At 36.1% G+C, this 19,203-nt stretch overlaps 1 protein-coding gene across 1 annotated transcript in view; it reads right to left on the bottom strand.

Annotated features, from left to right (window-relative positions):
* Nucleotides 1-19,203, bottom strand: part of ntrk3a (neurotrophic tyrosine kinase, receptor, type 3a) — a 207,904-nt gene that overhangs the window by 88,763 nt on the left and 99,938 nt on the right. Inside the window, exons 5-10 of the mRNA XM_079414124.1 lie at nucleotides 13,518-13,672; nucleotides 12,433-12,575; nucleotides 11,889-12,030; nucleotides 8,735-9,031; nucleotides 6,071-6,132; nucleotides 4,311-4,413 (exon numbers count right to left, since the gene is read on the bottom strand). Of these exons, the coding sequence (XP_079270250.1) occupies nucleotides 4,311-4,413; nucleotides 6,071-6,132; nucleotides 8,735-9,031; nucleotides 11,889-12,030; nucleotides 12,433-12,575; nucleotides 13,518-13,672 (902 nt within the window). The remainder of the gene's footprint in view (nucleotides 1-4,310; nucleotides 4,414-6,070; nucleotides 6,133-8,734; nucleotides 9,032-11,888; nucleotides 12,031-12,432; nucleotides 12,576-13,517; nucleotides 13,673-19,203) is intronic.

Genomic DNA, 19,203 nt, shown 5'->3' with positions numbered 1-19,203 from the left:
GCAGATTTAATTAAATAATAAAAAATTATTTAACAATTTAATATAATATTACATATAATATAATTCTATATAAATTAATTGCAATAAACTCAACAACAACAGCAATAATACTTCTAATACTACTATTACTACTACTACAAATAATAATAATAATAATAATAATAATAATAATAATCTGTAAGAAAATGTAATTAGCGTTGTGATGTCACTTATTCAATCTGTGATAAGTAAAAAATAAATAAATAAAAATATTTAAAACAAGAACATCCACAGAAGAAATAATAATAATAATAATAATAATAATAATAATAATAATAATAATACTGTGCCAAATATACTATTGCAAAATAAATCAATACATATATAAACATTAAAAAAAACATAATAATAAAACAAGTGAATGTTTAATACCATTTGGTATACAATATTAATATTATTAATATTAAAATAAATTTTATTTTATTTGGAATACAATTGGTATAATTGTTTTCTTAGAAAGCATTGTCTGTCACAGCATAATAGCTTTCATTGCCATTATTTCTACACAACAATTAAGCATCTCATAGATGAACTTCCAAATCATTCATTAAACAAGATAATAATCCATGGCTCATGAATTCATGCCTTAGACTTGTAAAAGATTTCTGATGGGGTTAAGTTAATCATTCTTTATACAAAGTGGAGCGACATCCATTTCAAACACACTTTTAATTGACTGAGACACCACAGGAAGTCGTTGAGGGAAAAAAACGCTACCAAAGAGTTAAAAAAAAAGAAACAAAAATCAAGCAGATATGCGTAAATCACAGGAAGTGTGATGTGCTATTGATGTTTTAGGATCACTAAGTCTGTAATGAGCAATATGCTTTGAGTCCAATTAAACAGACTGCCACAAGTAACCTGAAGAAAAGCAACTGAGCTCCATATCCACAGAAATGAAGTCTGGAAGTGCAGAACCACGGCTGTCTATTTTATTGACTGGAGCTACAGATCTCTCATATACACACACATATACTTCACACACATATTCTTTCTCAGATGTAAGGACTTCTAAGAGAGAGAGAAAAAAAGCTTTTTCCATTTGTGTGAGAGCCCTGCTGTCAGATTTAAGATGGTAATAATGGGATCTCACTGCGAGCCCTCAAAGAAAGTTTAACTCAGACGTAAGATGCGGGCTGGAATAAGAATCAGGAGACAGGGTGCTTTAAACACCCTGCGGTCCTGCTACAGAGAGCCAGCGATGCCAGGTAGCACTTGCAGATGAACAAAGACTGGACCCAGATTTCTCCAGATAGCTTTGCTTCAATCTCCACCAAGAAGCATTTGAGGAGACAACATAGAAAGTGATGTACCTCCAATAACATCCAAAATGGAGACAAAAAGCGCTATCTACCTGAACAGCTTCATTTACAAGTACTTCAGAAAAATACCAATGTTTTTTGAAGGACTTTGTGTGTTCCCTGGACCGAATCTTTTTCTTTTCACCACAGGAGTAGATTAAGATTATTTACGCCTCAGCTCATATGAACAACTCTCATTCATCACATTGGATGAGAACCAAAAGAATAATGTAAAGTCTCAATACCAGAGTACAAACAGCTTTTTCCACTGCTCTCAGCTCAGACCGTCGGACAGAAAGGGCTACTGTTGGATTTCGAATAAAGGAATAATAAAATCGCTGAATAGGGTGACAGCAGGCCACATTTTATCCCCAGGGGCTTGCGGCTTTGAGGTCAGACTTGAGGGGCAAAGTAGGCACAAGGCCAAGAAATGAAGTCTGATACTATAGCAGCATTTAGCAGAATGCGGGGATTGTGGTAAAGCTGTCTACAAGAAACCAATCATTTCAAAAAGTATTTTTATTCCACAAATCAGCAAACAGCAAATATATACAAACGTAAAATGTACTTATATGTTACATATTTAATATAAGTAAAGAATATATACATATCTAGAATATTAAATGTACTGTATAAATATATAAAAAAATCTAAATGTTTAAATATATAAAAAGCAATAACTAAGTATTAATTAGTATCATGTTAATTTTTATTATTATTAAAAACTATTATACACATTCTAGTACAAGTTGAACTGCTATCTATGTAAAAATATAGAGAACTATATATAAAAAAAAAATTTATATACTGTATATACACACACACACACACACACACACACAACACATTTATCTCATGAAAACATTTAAAGGTTTTTAAATAGGCAATGAGATATTTTTATATGAAAATTATAAATATCTCAGAAGGGCCGAAAATGAAAATAAAATTTGTACTTTGTAATTGCTGAAATTCTGAATTATTATATGAATTATCTCTATATGAAATATATAACTGATTTCATACAATTAATAACTTGTATGAAAAAAAGAAAAAAGCACCATTATAATTATCTAATAATCATAAGTCTATTTCACACACACACACACAAATAATTATAATAATAATAATAAAATAAACACAGCATGTGTATAATCACAATAGCATTCACTGCCAATCTGCAATTAAGTGATACTAGAGTTTAAAGATATATAAAATAAAAATAAATTATTAGTAGTATTATTATTATTAACAACAACAACAACAACCCATGACTCATGATTGTATGCTTATTATTGTTGTTAAAAAATGAGGTGGTCACTTTATTTTAAGGTCCAATTCTTGCCATTAATAAACCATTAACTATGACTTTTGCCTCAGTAAACTCCTAATTTGGATTAGGGATGTAGTATATGGTCATGCAAAATATGTGCTTTAGAAGCACTAAAAAACAGACAATATGTTAAACAGTTAATAGTGAGAATCGGTCCCTATACTAAAGTGTTACCAATAAAGTATATGGATGTTCTTTCTTTCTACAGTCTGAATAACAGGGTACAGGCAAACCAAAGCACAACAATCATCTTCCTGTAATTTGCTTGAAACAGCCGGAAGGAATCGGATCAAGCCGGAAGCGTCAGCCGGACTTCTTCCAGCACCATCCAGAGCTCTCCTCCCTCCTCTTACTTAATTCCACATCCGTTTACGTTATCGGATTAATCTCCAATTAATTACCTTTGTTAAAAAAGGTTCTCGCTTTCTGTCAACAAGAGTGGGGGGTAACAGACGGAAGAGGGTGGGAGGGTATAAAGGGATTGGTGGAGAGAAGAGACAAGGGTAGCGGTTGTAAAACACGGTAGAAAGGGGGGGGGGGGGGCTGTGTCCCCGTGGGAACCAAAGCAAAACGGAGAAAGTCAATGAACGTGGCATCGTGCCAAGGCAAGACCCAGTCAGCCAACACGACACGCATTCATTTTGAGCTCTGTCTGCGCCGTACAAGTGGCTTATGGGTACTCTGACAACGTTACCACCAGACAGAGCCACTGATTACATTCCAGTTGATGTTGAATGAAAAATACAACATGGCAAGGGGCTCCGGGGACCGAAAGCATCACATTAATTATCCCTTTGATACATGAGCATTTGTGCTGGTTGTAGTGTAATTGGTGTTGCACGGTTCCACACGAGCCTACATGTCAACGTAACGTTCATTACTAAGCCATTATATGACATCCGGATGACTCATATTCATAACGACTGAAATGTCAAGGGGGAAAATTCGAAATTTCTGGTTTTCGTGTCAGAGCTGGGACGCAAAACAGGGTTGTTTCCCACTGCTACGGCTAAAAAAGCAGCCAAAATGCATCACGGGTAGCCAAACCAACCGCGCTTTGGAGGATTCTGAGAGGAGAGAGGAAAACAACAACCCTGCCAAACCCATTGGAGAATCAGGAAAGCATGACTGAGCCTAGCATCCCACCATCCCAGCACGTAAGCAAGGCGACGGCTAACTACAGCGTCCGCTAACTGCTCGCCAGCAATGCATAGGCTTTGGACTTCACACAAACCCAAGGGTCCATCCAGCACAGTAACATATGAATCCTATTTAGACACAAAAAGCGTGGCTGAAACTCCATCAGGCTCATTATTCCTTGAAATCAGTAAACACAACACCCATTAGGACTCAGTTTAATGAATGATTAAAGATGTACATACACATCTGAACTCCCAAAGAAACATTCACTAAATCCAAACTGATTTGGCCTTGCCGTACACTTTAAAATGTCAAATAAGAAGCTCAACTCAAGAGTTTGATTCAGAGCAAATTGTTAAAATATAACAACTAGGATAGCATTTTAGCGTTTCCCTTCTTCCTACAAATCACAGCTGTTGGTATGAGTCAGTTGATGTCAAACTTATTCACTAATAACACAATGTGCCAAGTTTCCCGCTGAATAGTTTACACTGGCTTACCTTTCATGCCAAACTTTGAGCGTCTGCCATATTTGTTGATTAGCACAAACATAACGACAAGGAGAACGCAGGCGAAGCCAGCCAAGCCAACCGCAATCGACACCTAGAGAAGCAGAAAACACAACATATATTTTATTTGAAGAACCACAATATGAGATGAGAGCCAGATTTATGAAAACCTAAACAGTCAGGTTAGCACTTAGCTTAGCTTTAGCAGGTTAGCAGAAATACAGGATTACTGTATGTTTGGAACTGAATACTAGCATACTTAACCATGGTTTTATTGTGTAGTAACAATTTTTTACATATTGATTACTTTTTGTATAACCACTATTTTAAAACAAACATTAGCATGCTACATTGTTGTTGTATCGTCTCATCACGTTGCATGTTTAATTCCCACGGTAAATTTTTAGCTATTTTGAATTTATGAAATTTGTGACATAAGGTTGTAAAGAAAAAGGTTGTGCAGAAGGTTTAGATGTGTTCTATGCAAATGGATAACCTCGTTTATTTTGATTAGAACGAGGTCAAGAACAAATTCATGTGGCAAGACATTTGATGTAGAAACGTTTGGTGAGAAATTCTCCTGTGCGTACAAATATAAAATAATCCTCGAAATTATTAGTGACTGAAATGCACTGAGTCTAGTAAGAAGTCACTTCCATTCTCATTAATCACACTGGAATGAAAGGTCAAGTCAAGCGCATTTCATCATGGGAAACCGTATGCTCAGTTGCACATTTTGGCAAACATAGTAGGTCATCTGGGTATTCTACATGTACGCATAGAGAAAATGTGCATTCTGTTTACATTCTACACACTGTAAAAACACATGCTAGCATGCTATAACTTTAGCTTGAATCTCAAAACATGTCTTATTTGGTAATATAATAACTTATAATCTAAAATGATTTTTTAAAATCTTTTCACGAGAGAACTACAGTACAAGAATGACATAACTAGCAACTTAAAATGTGTCAAATACTAAATCAAATCTAATCTCTTGTGTCTCGCACAGGAGGAAAAATGCAATTTTATAGGAAACCTAGAGCGTGTCTTGACTTGTTTATATGATTTGTATTGATGTTGATGCTGTAATCATGAGAGGTTTATGTAATTGGAGTCATAAGTTGCATATGGCAGCGGTAGCGTTGATAAATTGCATGAAAAGAGAAGGGCAAAGCATATAAAAGAGAGAAAAAAAAGATTATAATGATTCAGGTTAGGTGTTATAAAACAGAGATAGCGGCACGGTCAAGATACACTTCCTTATGGGAAATACAAAGCGTACAATTTAATATAATGTCTAAATACACCAATATAAACACCAAATAAAAGACAATAAACACTAAATCAAAGCAGTCAGCGTGCTAGAATAAAGCTATCTAAAGCAAAAAAAGCTTTTCCCTGTAACAAGGACCTCCAAACAATCAAGGGGCATGCTCACTCATTGTGCCGGCACTGGATTCCTTATTAAAACCTTCAGATGAGAATATAATCTCTATCCAGTCAATTATAGCACAAAGATGAACAAAAGTACTTTTTTAAGCAGTTGTAAAACACATGCCACAAGGGAACTGGCAGATAGGAGGAAGAGTGTGAGGAGAAAAAAAAATGCACTAAAAGAAAATGGTTTAGAATAGTTTGTTTTTGACACCACTGCCATGTGTTCCTGGGAACAAGATGTTCAAGAAACCTCATTATACTTCATATGGGTGCTTTCGATCTCAGGAGAAAAAAAACCCAACAACACTCACTCCAAACGTGTCCTCTTCAGGCCGATGTGGCATGGTTGTACTAGCTGTCGGAGTTGGACTCGCTAGAAAACAAACAAGAGTTTGTTGCTCAGAAAAAAGAAGATGATGAAGAAAAATACATTTTTGAACCTTTTGAAGATAAAATAATACCACATGGACATCTGTACATTACTGAGACCCCAAAATGAGTTTTCACCTTGTGCTTTGATCAGTTCCAATGCATCCTTACTGAAGTATTAATTTGTTGATTGTTATTTTGTTGTAAAAAAAAAGTACTAAGTACTAACACAAGAGTTTTGAGTATAATTTGGTATATAAAATTAATAATATTGTAATTTGACAGAAATTTAAGACAATTAATTTAATACAAAAAAGGTAAAATTATATGTCTAATATATATATATATATTAAAAAATACCTTACATTTGTTATATTAAAATACTGATTGAAAAAAAAATTGCTATATCAAAATCTTGAAAGTTTACTTCCAACTTTGACAGACAGATACAGATTCAAACCAGCCTTTAAAAGGTTATGGATGTATTGTATGTTCACTCTGAGTAACTGTTTTAAGACTTGCTCTTGGAAGGCCACTTCATGCAGAATTCATCTCCAACACACCTGCCTTGAAGTTTCTAGTATCTGAAGACCTTGATTTTCTGGTTCAGGTGTGTTTAAGTAGTGCCAGAGCTAAACTCTGCTGGTAGATGGCCCTCCAGGAAAGGACTAGACAAACCCTGGTTTTAAGAGAACCGTCAGGGATTATTCACTAAATATGTCTTGGGGCAAATACTGTTTGATTAGACCCGTTTTTTGCAAGGTTACTGCCATTTCAACAGGGAGTCCAATTCTAGATTAGGCTGCCGCTATTATTCATGTTGTACTGAACAAAAACCTTAGGCTGTTCTTATTTTTCTGTTTTTTTACCTCAAAAGAGGGCCGGTTTGTACGACCTGATACTTTATATTACAGCCATCTAACTTCATTCAGAGCTCTGAAAGTAACAATCTGTCATTTGCACAGTTTCTGTGCCTCCACTTGATTAAATATGGTAAACTAGGGTGATATCAGTGTAAGAAACATTCTTCGGTCAGTAACTGTCTCTGAGACAGTTTCTTGTGGAAAAGGATCTGATTTTTCTCCCATACTGACAGATAGCGGTCACATTATGCCAAATATACAAAACAGGTCTAATAACAGCATGCCTAACTATGGCGGCCGGCCATTTGAGAATAAGGCCAAGGTAATTGTTTGGAGGGTAGTTGTTTGTTCAGTGCACAGACCAAATTACTTCTTTCTAAATCATTCTTTGTTTTATGATAAACAAAACTAATGAATAAGTTACACAAATACATGCAGCAAACAATTAAAGGGAGAAACTCACCATATTCTGTGTAGTCTACAGAGAAAAGAGGGGAAAAAACATACAGTGGTATATAATTACTAGATATGACTATATCGAGATCAGCTCTAAGGACTCAGGTAAACACATTTTTAAATTGTTATTATACTATGATCAGCATTTACCCTTCAGTGCATTTCTTGTGCAATTATGGCAATGTTCAAATATGAGTCTTAGAATTTAACAATTGCAATATTTAACATGCAATTAAACATTATATTGATGTGAAATTAGACATGAGGGCATCATATGATCTGCATGTATACATGTTCATGTGCACAAAATAACAGTGCCGTGAGGTCCAAAAGTAATAAAACACTAGTGTAAATAATATTTGATGATTTTTTTCGAATGTAATAAAACATTATAAGTGATGAATACTCTACTAATGCTCAACATTTTGGGCTTGGTACCATTTTTTTTTTTTAATTTAATAAAATCTCTTATGCTCACCAAGACTGCATTTATTTGATCATAAATACTGTAAAAAAGTAATATTTTGAAATCTTATTATCATTTAAAATGGATTATTCTTTTATTTGAACATTTTAAAATGTAATAATTATTAATATGTAATAATCATGTAATAATCATCAACTCAATTAATTTAATAAAAAATGTTATGCTACACACACATATATACATATATATACATATACATATATATAATTTTTTTTAAAAGTAATTTAAAAATCTATTTCATGTAAAAAAAAAATGCCACATGCATACTTTAAATAAACAGTAAAACCTCAGGTTTTTGTGTGTGTGTGTGTAGTATCAGTCTTTTCACCCTCACTTTACTTGTGCGTACCTATTTAAAAGTACAGATTGAATCCAAGTCTTTCAGTATGACACTCACACACTTATGTCCACTGTAGCATTACCCCAAGAAATGCGAACTTTCCAAGTGAGGATCTGTATCTATATTTATCTCTAAACCTGTTGGATTCTCACCTTGGGTGTTAATAAGTTATTCAGGCAGGGCCTTTAACCGACATCCAGTATGTTCTGTTTTTCAACACGGCATCTGTGACCTAACAGCTCTAATCATAGAAACCCTCCTTATACGCTTGCACCAGTACAAGAGACTTTTAACTTGACTTTTATTTCCCACATGTGGAAAATCAACATAGTACTTTTCAAAGGTGTAATAACACTTTATGGGAAAAAACATTTTCAGTTGCATTTGACAGAACACTCATTGGGAAACACTATGTAACTATAGGTTTTAGAACAACAGGCGAAGTAATCAAGTCACATACCATCAAAAGGTGGCCGTAGGAAGTGGGCGTACACAGTTTTGACGGCCACGCCCAGGAAGTTGCTGGCCTCCAACGTGTAATTGCCATTGTTGTGGTGTGTGGGGTTTTTGAACATGAGGCATCCCTCTAGATTGTCCTGGTAGACATCCATCTCTGGCCGTACGTATTCAGTCGGCTTGATCTCCTCACCCTTATAGTACCAGCGCAGGGAGGGCAGGGGATTTGCACGCACCGTGAAGATCATACACGTGTCGTGCCACCTCTGCGGCTCCTCAAACTTAATGATAACAGGAGGGACTGCAGGAGAGAAACAAAATATTTTTATACAGAGAGGATTAAGTACTTTGTGCCACCATCCAACATAAATCCATAGACCAATGAGCATGGATTATCATAAACTGTGTTTATGCATGAGTGGGACTTTGGCCTCTGCGGCACAGGTGGTCCATACAGATATTTGTTTGATCCGCTATCCTGCCTCTTGGACAAGAAGATCCCAGGTTAACTGCCTGGCTGATCATCAAGCATTTAGATGAGCTGATGTTTCATGGAATGAAGGCGCAGAGCCAAAGGTGGGAAACAACTGCAGGCCATAAATGTTTCCATCATCTTTTCCACACACCGTATGTTTGACAGTAACTGTCAGCAATTATGATGCTCTAAATATGTCAAACGTTCATTTTAAACATTCATCAGGTGTCAAATCAATGGTTAATTAACTTCAATGTGTCATGAATATAACTACTTTCACTAATTTCTTCTAGAATAAGTTATTTAATCTTAAATATTATAATACTGGACTACTCAAATGTTTGGAGTCTGCATGACTACACCAAAACCTTTTAATTCATTGACTTCAAGTATTTTTTTGATTATTCTCCAGTCTCAAGGCTGGAGATTGTGAGAGACAAATAGAGAGAGAGAGAGACTGACTGACTTTTTCTTATTTCCACAGATTTTGCCGCTCTAAGCAAATCTTACACGGTCAATAGATATTGAGTGTGGGAAGAATCATGTTACACTGTTGTTGGCCAACACCATTCAGTATAAATGTAAATACCGATACAACACCGCAACCTCAAATTTCGCTGTATATAGCTGTGTTCTTATAAGGTCTTTAATTGCCTTACTTCATACCAAGTGGGCAGAAATAGCTGTTGTTGGATATTGCATTGTGTTGTTGCATTGCATTTTCTAACTGTAGACACAGTTTTTTTTCATTTTTTTTAGTTTAATTAATAGCTAAGCATCACAGGCTTACCAGGTGAATCTGACAACAGTTGAATTAATATTTTAATCGCTATTTCATGTTATTGTGACACATTGTAAAACATAATTTGAGTTCTCAAATAGTTTTAACTAGGCACAAAGGACGAGCTGGTTAGTCTGTTCTGGAGTTAAGATTTATGTACTAGTTTCGTTTAATTAGATAAACCAAAGTTTCATTATGCTTTTGTGTTTTTTGGTAGAGTCACATCCTTGTTTAAGGCAGTGTTTGTCTTTGTTCTTGGCCTTTTCATTGTCTTTTTTGGATTTGTTTGGTTATTGTTTCTCAGGGGTAGGATTTATATATTTGATTATAGGCATAGTTTCTTTTTGCCAATTTTCATGAGTTGCTTATAGCCTCAGGATTGTCGTTTCTTTCATTTTCTTTTTCATTTGGGACATTATTTTTGCATGCCTGCCCCTATATGGGAAAATAAACTTCCTTTTTTCTTACCGCTAAAAATGCAACGTGCATTGATTTTTTTCCAAATGTAATATAAGACAGAAAACACATTTTAAGTGAATAAAAACTGGAACATTTTCAAGTGTCTGATTCCCACATACCATTCCCAACACACAAACACAGAAAATACACCACCTAACTCTGCCACAAAGCAATCACATGTAGTCTGCTCCACACTGAAACATGATAACATTGATAAATCTCTCTAATATTTCACTTACAGCCTTTTTTGTGTGTGAAAAGTCCAGATGAAGAACAGCCCTTGCTTTCATAGATCAATAAACTACACAAATGACTTTCCTACAACATACTGCGTTGTGTAGAACCTGTGATTTCTTTTTTTGTCGAAGTAGGACTGTTTCTGGTGAAGAAAATAATCATTATTTTATAACAAATTTCATGAGCCTTACAGTGATTTTTTTTTTTTTTTTGATTTGACAAAACAGTCATTTGCACAAAATTGGCTAGAATAAAATACTAATAATTATAAAACAGTGAACTAATATACAAAACAACATTTAAAGGGCAGTGTGTAATTTCTGTGCCACTAACATCACTAAACAGAACTACAAAACAATCCAACCCGATCTCATGAGAAAACGTAAAGGTGGTGATTTTGTATGATTTAATAACATGATTTGTATGTAAACAATTTTTAAGGGGAAATAAAAATGTAAGCATAAAGGGCCACCCCTAAACAGAAGCGCAAGTAAGCAGAAGTGACGAAAACGTACAAATAAGATTGTGTGAATTCATAAGAATGGCTACCAATTCACTAAAATGTAAAATAGTTACAAACTGCCACACTGCCATAAAAGTGTGTTAAAACAAGCTGTTGTCAAACAGGTTTCCAGAACACACTCTCTCTCTCTCTCTCTCTCTCTCTCTGTCATTGGTCAGTCCCCAAACTCACACCACTAGCTGAGCAAGTTGCTATGCTAAGCAGGTCGAATCCTAAAACAAACAGCAATGTTTTGAAAGCCCTACAGAGCCACAATGTTTACACTTTTGAGCAAAATCAGCCACCAGCCACAATGGCTTACTTTTAAGTTCCTAGATGCTAAGCTAGAATAATAGAAAGTATTTTAGTAACAAAAATTACACACTTCACCTCTACCTCGCTATAGCATTGATTCTGCATTTCCCAGAGCCATTGTGATCAATAGTACTTACTACTTCCAAAAAATAAAAAAAGCTTTCTGGTGATCTCCCCTCCCTAAACGCCTAGCTTTAAAATAAAAGGCAAAACAAATTAAGAAATTGAGTTGGTAGCCATGAGGCACAGTAGCAAGTGACAGTAACAAGCTAAAGAGGCAGACAAAGCCAGTTCAGTGAGCTAGACAGAGGCAGAATTGGCACGTTAGAGGCAGTGAGGCTGAATGTAAAGATATTCAAGTGGCAGGGGGCAAGAAAAGAGGCACTTACACTGTACTGAAAGCTGTATTGAGGCATTAGTCATCCCAACTATATTCTCTGCAATGCAGGTTAGCATGAAGCTGTTATCGTCTCGGCTGACGTTGACCAGAGTTAAGTTGATGGAGTGGACATTCGGTGGATATTGATTGGACTGGAAGAGAGAAAGACACAATAGCCTTTGGAAACACAACCAAGCTTGCACAGATGGTTACAACAAATGGTTTATGGTGTAAACCAGCCACTGCAAGGCTCAAGAGAGTCATTTAATAGATCTTAAATTGAGTAAATGCCAAATTTAATTTTAAACATAAAACCAGACTGTTAGGGATATACATACAGTCCATTTAAAAAAGGTACTGGCTATCCAGCTGCAAAAGCACATATGGCTGGTTTAAACTGGTTTAAGCTGCTTTTTTTTTTTTAGCTGGTTTAGACCCATGTTTTCTAAAGCTGTTTGTTCTACTAAATTAAATATGCCATCTACCTTGACTAATATCCTTAAAAGGTACATAAAATGCATGTTGATTGCGGGTCAAAATGCTACAAAACTTACTTGGTGTGTGTTAATGGAGTGCAGTCCACCAACAGTCCAGTCCACTTCTGGTACCGGCACCCCTGACCCATTACAGGTGATTGTGACCCTGTCACCTTCTATCACCGTCAGATTACTGTGACTTACGCTGATTTCTGGCAAATCTTGGTGGGAAATAGACAAGCAGTCATGGTACAAAAACAACAAAAGTTATTTATGCTAACATAAATATGTACAAGTTAATCTAAATAAATGAAATGGCTGAGCGCTATTGACAGCATTTGTTGCAAGAATTTCATTATTTCGATTCGTCCCTTATTTTAAAAATACCATTTTAAGGTCATGACATTAAAGCACTATCTATAATTTTACACAAACAACATCAGGAAACAATTTTACCACACTAGGCTCATGCTAAAATTTACAATTGTTTACGTTTTAGAGCTACAATATTATATATATATTCTTTTAAGGAACGTTTTCCACAAATTTAGAAAATATACACATTTATTTTCTGTGGTAATCAAATAGTTACAAATGTGGTTGAAGAATTTTGATTTTAGCCAAAAATGACAATTCTGCCATCATTTACTCACTCATGTCAATCCAAACCTGTCTGACTTTATGTCTTTCTTCTGCAGAACATGAAATACAATATTTTGAAGAATGTCTGTATTGAAAGTCTATGAAGTCCAAAACAACATTGGACCATTTTGTTGGAAAATATCTTTGTTAACACTTTAATATAGGGACCATGCATGCATATTATTAACATATTGGCTGTTTATTAGTACTTATAAAGCACATATTCTTCATGACCATATTCTACATCCATAATCCTACCCAATAGCTAAACTTAACTACATCTTACTAACTATTAATAAGCAGCAAATTAGGAGTTTATTGAGGCAAAAGTCATAGTTAATGGTTTGTAAAAAGTGAGAATTGGACCTTAAAAAATAATACAGGAGAAATAAAGTAATACAGGTTTAGAATGGCATGAGGGTAAATGATGGCAGAATTGTCATTTTTGGGTATACTATCCTTTTATTGAACCCAAGACATTTCTTTTATGGCAACCACAGTTTAGAGAAAATGTCCCATACCACAGTGTGAGATGTTCATGAGCTGTAGAGGGATCTTGGAGACTCCGTTGTTGCAGAACAGCTGCTGGTTATGGAGTCCGGCTTCGCCTCGCTGCTGCCACAGCTGGATCCAACGGATATTGCAGCTGCAGTTAAACACCACTCTTTCCAGTTTCCTGCCACAACACAATAGAGTTCTTAGTGAGGACGCACACACATACACACAATGCCAAGAAGGTCCATTTAGAAAACCAGCAGAAAACTAGGTGAAGGACACCGTTATCCTACAAAACATCAACTTCTACAGCACCCATCAGTCAACCAAGGCCTGGAGAGCTGCTGGCGTGGTTCCATTTTGCAGCCAGAGCGGGTTCTGTGACCAGGGCTTTGTGTACGAATGCTTTCTGGACTGCAGCCCTTTCCTGGCCACGTCTGTCCAGCTATTCAGTGTGCCAAATTCACCACTGGTGCCCAGGGCGATCACAGTCCCCACAAATGAAGGCAAACAAAACATGAGCTTCTGGATTAAGGCAAAAACTAAGCCACAAGATGTGATGTAATGTGGCATAATATTTTGATGCAGTCTAAAATGAATTCTCGCAAAAAATGACTAAAAATTGTCAAGTAAATAAACTGGTCAATTTAAAATGGATAATTTAGTTGGTAACTTAGTTGGACATGAGTGAACTTGACATAAGCGAATCAAAGGATCAACCTGTCTACTAAAGACAAAAAAATGTCATGACTAGCACATAGAACAGCATTTACTTCAGTCTTTACAAATCATACGTTTATCTAAAGACTAAATCTAAATATAATCACAAAATCTTCCATTTTTTGTCACAGGCACAGTTTTACAAAGAAACGAATGTGGACTTATCTGGACTTGTGTAGTGACGTAAAATGTATTCAGTGTTTACATTTTATTAGTACTTCCTGTAAATTGAACCAATAACATTGCTGTTGCTAGAGCCACACATGTAAAAACCATAAAAATGTATGCATTTTTTTCAAAAAACACTGCAGTTTCATGCTCAAGAGAAATATGATTGCCTGCACCGTTTGTCACACTTTCCATTTCATTTGGCAGATGCTTTCATCTGAAGCGACTTAAAGCATTCAAGGTTACGTTTTATTAGTACTGAAAATTTAACCCATAATATTGGCATTGATTGAGCCATGCATTTAAAAACTGTGAAAGAGAAATGCTTAAATACTTAAAAATGTATATTAAAAATATTTGCCAGTAAATTTTCTTAATACACCCCTCATTAGCAAGAATTTGGACCTTGTGTGCGAGTAAAGCACATTGGGGTTTCTTAAAAGATCTTCGCGATGCTCAGTAACATATGGGATTATTGTTGCATACATTTAACTGGACAGACGGAAGGGTGTGAGGTCAAACCCACATTAAACTGGCATTGGATAGCACCTCCACCCACAGCTACCTCACTTGCCCAATTAAGGGCTTCCTTTCGGAACCATCTGTATGCCAATGACTCCAACACCTACTCCCAGTGCAGCTATATCACTGCGAACAACAACCACCTCTAGCCCTCTCAGTATCGCATTTCACGCTCCTTCAAACAACCTTTGAGCGCAGCCACCCCCACTCCTGCACCAAAAACAGACATCTTCTACATCAACCTCCTCCAAATGTCTAAATGTCAACTCTGACATATCTCCCCGCGATCATGAAGGCTCCACTGAGAGTTTAGAGGGTCTTCGACTTCCTGGAAATGTTGAGTCAGTGGTGCCATTTCCAGTGCTTGAAACTATGCTCTTCCCCGCTAACATCATCTTCTTTACTAGTGTTAAGGGCCAAGCTGAAGGAATCACCGCATCTATCCAGTATATGTAATGGACCAATGCTCAAGTAGCAAATAAAACAAAGAGGATATTACCAAGTTTAGAAGATTTGAGCTAGATCAATGGTTCTCAGTTGTTTTTGAACCCAAGGAGCCCCTTTTGTCCAACACATTATTCAAAGGCCCTCCTTTAAGCTGATATGTAGCTCTAGCACTTCTGTTGAAATATATATATATATATAAATAAATACTTATTTGATATTTTAATTAAGATTGTGTTAATAAAATAATTCAAATAATTTAACATTTACCCCCCCCCCCCAAATTCTTAGTAAAAAAATAAAAAGTTATAAAATATAACATAATAAAAATAAATAAATAATAATATAATATAACAATATAATATAAGAGTAGATAGAAAGAATGCATATTTAAAATAAATAAACAAATAAGTGAATGAATGAAATATTTAAAAAAAAACAATTGAGACAGATAAACTGGGAGATGGAATGCATTTTTAATACAATACAATTAAACCAGCAGATAGATTAACGAATGTGCATTTTAAATGAAGTAAAATAAAAGTTGATAGAGCTAGAAAAAAATACAGAGTTTATCAATCATACAAGAGCACACTGCAATTTCTGCAATGTAGTCTGTTCAAACGCTCACAAAAAGAATATCATTAAATTAGTAAAATGTAATTTTTCTACTTTTAATATATAACATTAACTTTTACAATATTACTTCATAATTAGACTTTTTGTCAGACTAAAGTCCAATTTTCCTCTGCAGTCCCCAACTGTACTGATTTAGGAAACTGTATGACAACTGCTTTTATACTTTTATCTACCATAGTTACTGAGAGCAAAGAACAGGGTGTAATCGCCTTTGTTCCATTTTACGCTCACTCCTCTCTTAAAGGGCTTCCAGCCGGCAGGATCCTGCAGCGCTACGGAAGGTTCCGGATCTGATCTCAGTGGGAGTCTCTCCCCTTTAAGAGTACGAAATATTAAGCCCGCAGGATATGTCTCACCTGGCCTGCAGCCTGGAGGAGCATGACGGCCTAAACCTCTGCACGCTCATTCATTCATCAGTTGCCGCGAGTGAGATAACCTTTCTCATTTGCAAGATAGGGCAGGAGATAGAGGCATATAAGCTGAATCCCATGCATATGAAATTGGCTGAACCGTAAGCTCTGAGAAACAGCATTGTTGCTCATTTGCAAAAACGAGTGGGACATTTTTCACGTGAATCTTTAAACAATTTTGTTGGCAAGTCCCGCACAAGGACAAGCGCAACCTGCTCGTGCATTTCGGAGCTTTGATGAATAATGATCAAAGGAGAGCCTAAGTAGTTTCTCCACCCTTTAAAACTAAATTAACATGTCTAATGAGAAGAGTGCACGTTTCCTCTCTTACGAAGCAGTATCATGAACAGTTCATAAAGGAAAAAAAACCTTCACAACATGCTTAATTTATAGCCCACGTCTTGTGATACTCTTGATTAGTGGTTTCAAACTAGTGGGTTACAGCCTAAAAATGAGCCACAACAGGCTTGTTTTGATGGGTCAAATACAGCAGTAAAAAACAGTGCTAAATGCTAACAATAAAATGCAATTAACCATATAATCTAGCTATTATAATAAAACAAACTGCACAAAGCCTCTCTGCACCAACAAAACACACAAGTCTAACCAGTTAAGTTGCTAAAAAAAATATAACTTAAACCAGTCTATTGAAGTTACAGCTGACAACCTTTGGTTTGACCATGCAGGTTGAGAGACCAGCTAACCATATTAGTCTGGTTTACCAGGTACAAAAACTCAGTTTATTAGGCATTGTTGGCTTTATCTGGTTTAATTTGACACCTCACATATGCAAGCTGGTGTTCAGCTTGTTTTCTGGTTTCCCCAATGTGGCCAAGCTGGTTTTAGCTGGTTTAGGTGGTCACTTAGTCTGAGCAGCTGACAAGTGTCAAACATTCCTCTAAAACTATCTAAATAGACCAGCCTAACTGGTTTGGCCAAGCTAATGGACGAGTTAACCATAATTTTCATCTAAAGATGGTATTGCTGGATTTATTTGGTTTAACTGGTCTTCCAATATGGCCAAGTTGGTCTTTAGGTGGTTTAGGACCTAAACCACCTAAACTTTAGGTGATCACCCAGTCAAAAGTTCCTCTAAAACCATATAAATAGACCAGCCTAACTGGTTTGGCCAGGCTAACGGACCAGTTCACGATAAAATTCAATTAAAGATGGTATTGCTGGTTTTATCTGGTCTGTCAGTGTGACCAAACTTATTTTTTATTTTATTTTGTTTTGCATTTCAAATTTGCACATATCAGACCTGTACACACATAATTGTCTATATTATATATTGTGCTTTTTCCGTTTTGTACATTGCCTATTTGTATATTATTCTTTTAATATCTGTGTCCTGTCCTGTTGCTGTCTTTCTGTTGCACTGTAGAGCTTCTGTAACTATAACAAATTCCGCGTATGTGTACTTGGCCAATAAAGCTCATTCTCATTCTGATTCTGACCAGCAGCATGTGTCCAAACCTCCTCTAAAACCATCTAAACAGACAAAACTAACTGGTTTGGCAAGGCTAAGAGACTTGCTAGCCACATTAGACTGGACTACATGCTACAAAATTCAACTAAAGGTGGTCTCATTAGCTGAAGACTAACCGAATGTGGACAAGCTGGTCTTTAGCTGGTCAAGCAGTCCCTAGTCTGGCCTGCTCACAAGTCTCCAAAACCCTTTTAAAATCATCAAAATAGACCAATCTAACCAATTTGGCCAGGGTTGTCAAGCTAACCAGCTTAGGCTGATTTAACTGGTCTGTCAGCATGGCCAAGTTGTTCTTCGGATAGTTTCCTAATCAGACCAGCTCACAAGTGCTAAACAAACTCTGTAAAACCATCTAAACAGATCAGTCTAACTGGTTTGGTTTGTCCAGGCTAGACTAGATAACCACATTAGACTAGATTAACTGCTACAAGTATTCAACTAAGGTGGTATTGCTGGTTTTTACCTGGTCTTACCACCTATCCAAGATGGTGTCCAGCTCATTTTCTGGTATCCGAAGCTGACTTAGCTAATCTCACCCAGCCTGGCCAGCTGACACATATCCAAATTCCTTCTAAAATAATCAAAAAGACCAATTTAGCAAGGGTAGACCACCTGAACCACCTGATTAAATGAATTAAAGAAAATAAAACAGCTGGTTTAACTGGAGTTGAGCTGGTTTTATGGTTTCCCAATATGGCCAAGCTAGTCTTTAGCTGGTTTCTCAACTAGACCAGCTGAAAGTGCCTAAAATCTCAAAACAGATGAGCCTATTCAACTAGTTTAAGTTATTTTCTCCAGCAGGCAAAGCTACTATGCTCTTGTTATGAGAGCTAATTCACAGCTACAGAGAGCTTAACTATTTTCATATCTTGCAAACTTGAATAAAATATCAAATTAACCTTTAGAAAGGTCAAGGTGACTGCTAGCTGGGGAAGAAAAGGAAAAACACAGGGGACGTTGATGCATCGAGCCTGGGTGCTTAAAAATTCCCAAATAACATGGTCTAAAGTAGATCCGCATAGCCGACATGCATTATGCATGCACTTTTGCACCCGCACGCAGCCAAACGAAGGGATGCCATTGAATAAATCTACTGGAGCATTGAACGGTGGGTCGGGGGAACACACATACTGATAAACAAATATACACACATTTCATGCCTTAATGAAAAGCAACACCGCAATGGATTTGTCAAACAGTGGTTAGCTTCCTAGGTAAGACAGAGAGTATAATTGAGCCTTTACCATATGAATCAATTCAAAAGAACTCCAAAAAAAGGCTTTATTGTTTCTTCCTTTCATAAATTCTTCATCCGCATAT

The sequence above is a fragment of the Barbus barbus genome (genome assembly GCF_936440315.1).
Source record: "Barbus barbus genome assembly, chromosome: 50".
NCBI lineage: Eukaryota > Metazoa > Chordata > Actinopteri > Cypriniformes > Cyprinidae > Barbus > Barbus barbus.
Note: the sequence above shows the minus strand (reverse complement) of the source record. Positions and strands in the feature narration are given on the sequence as shown.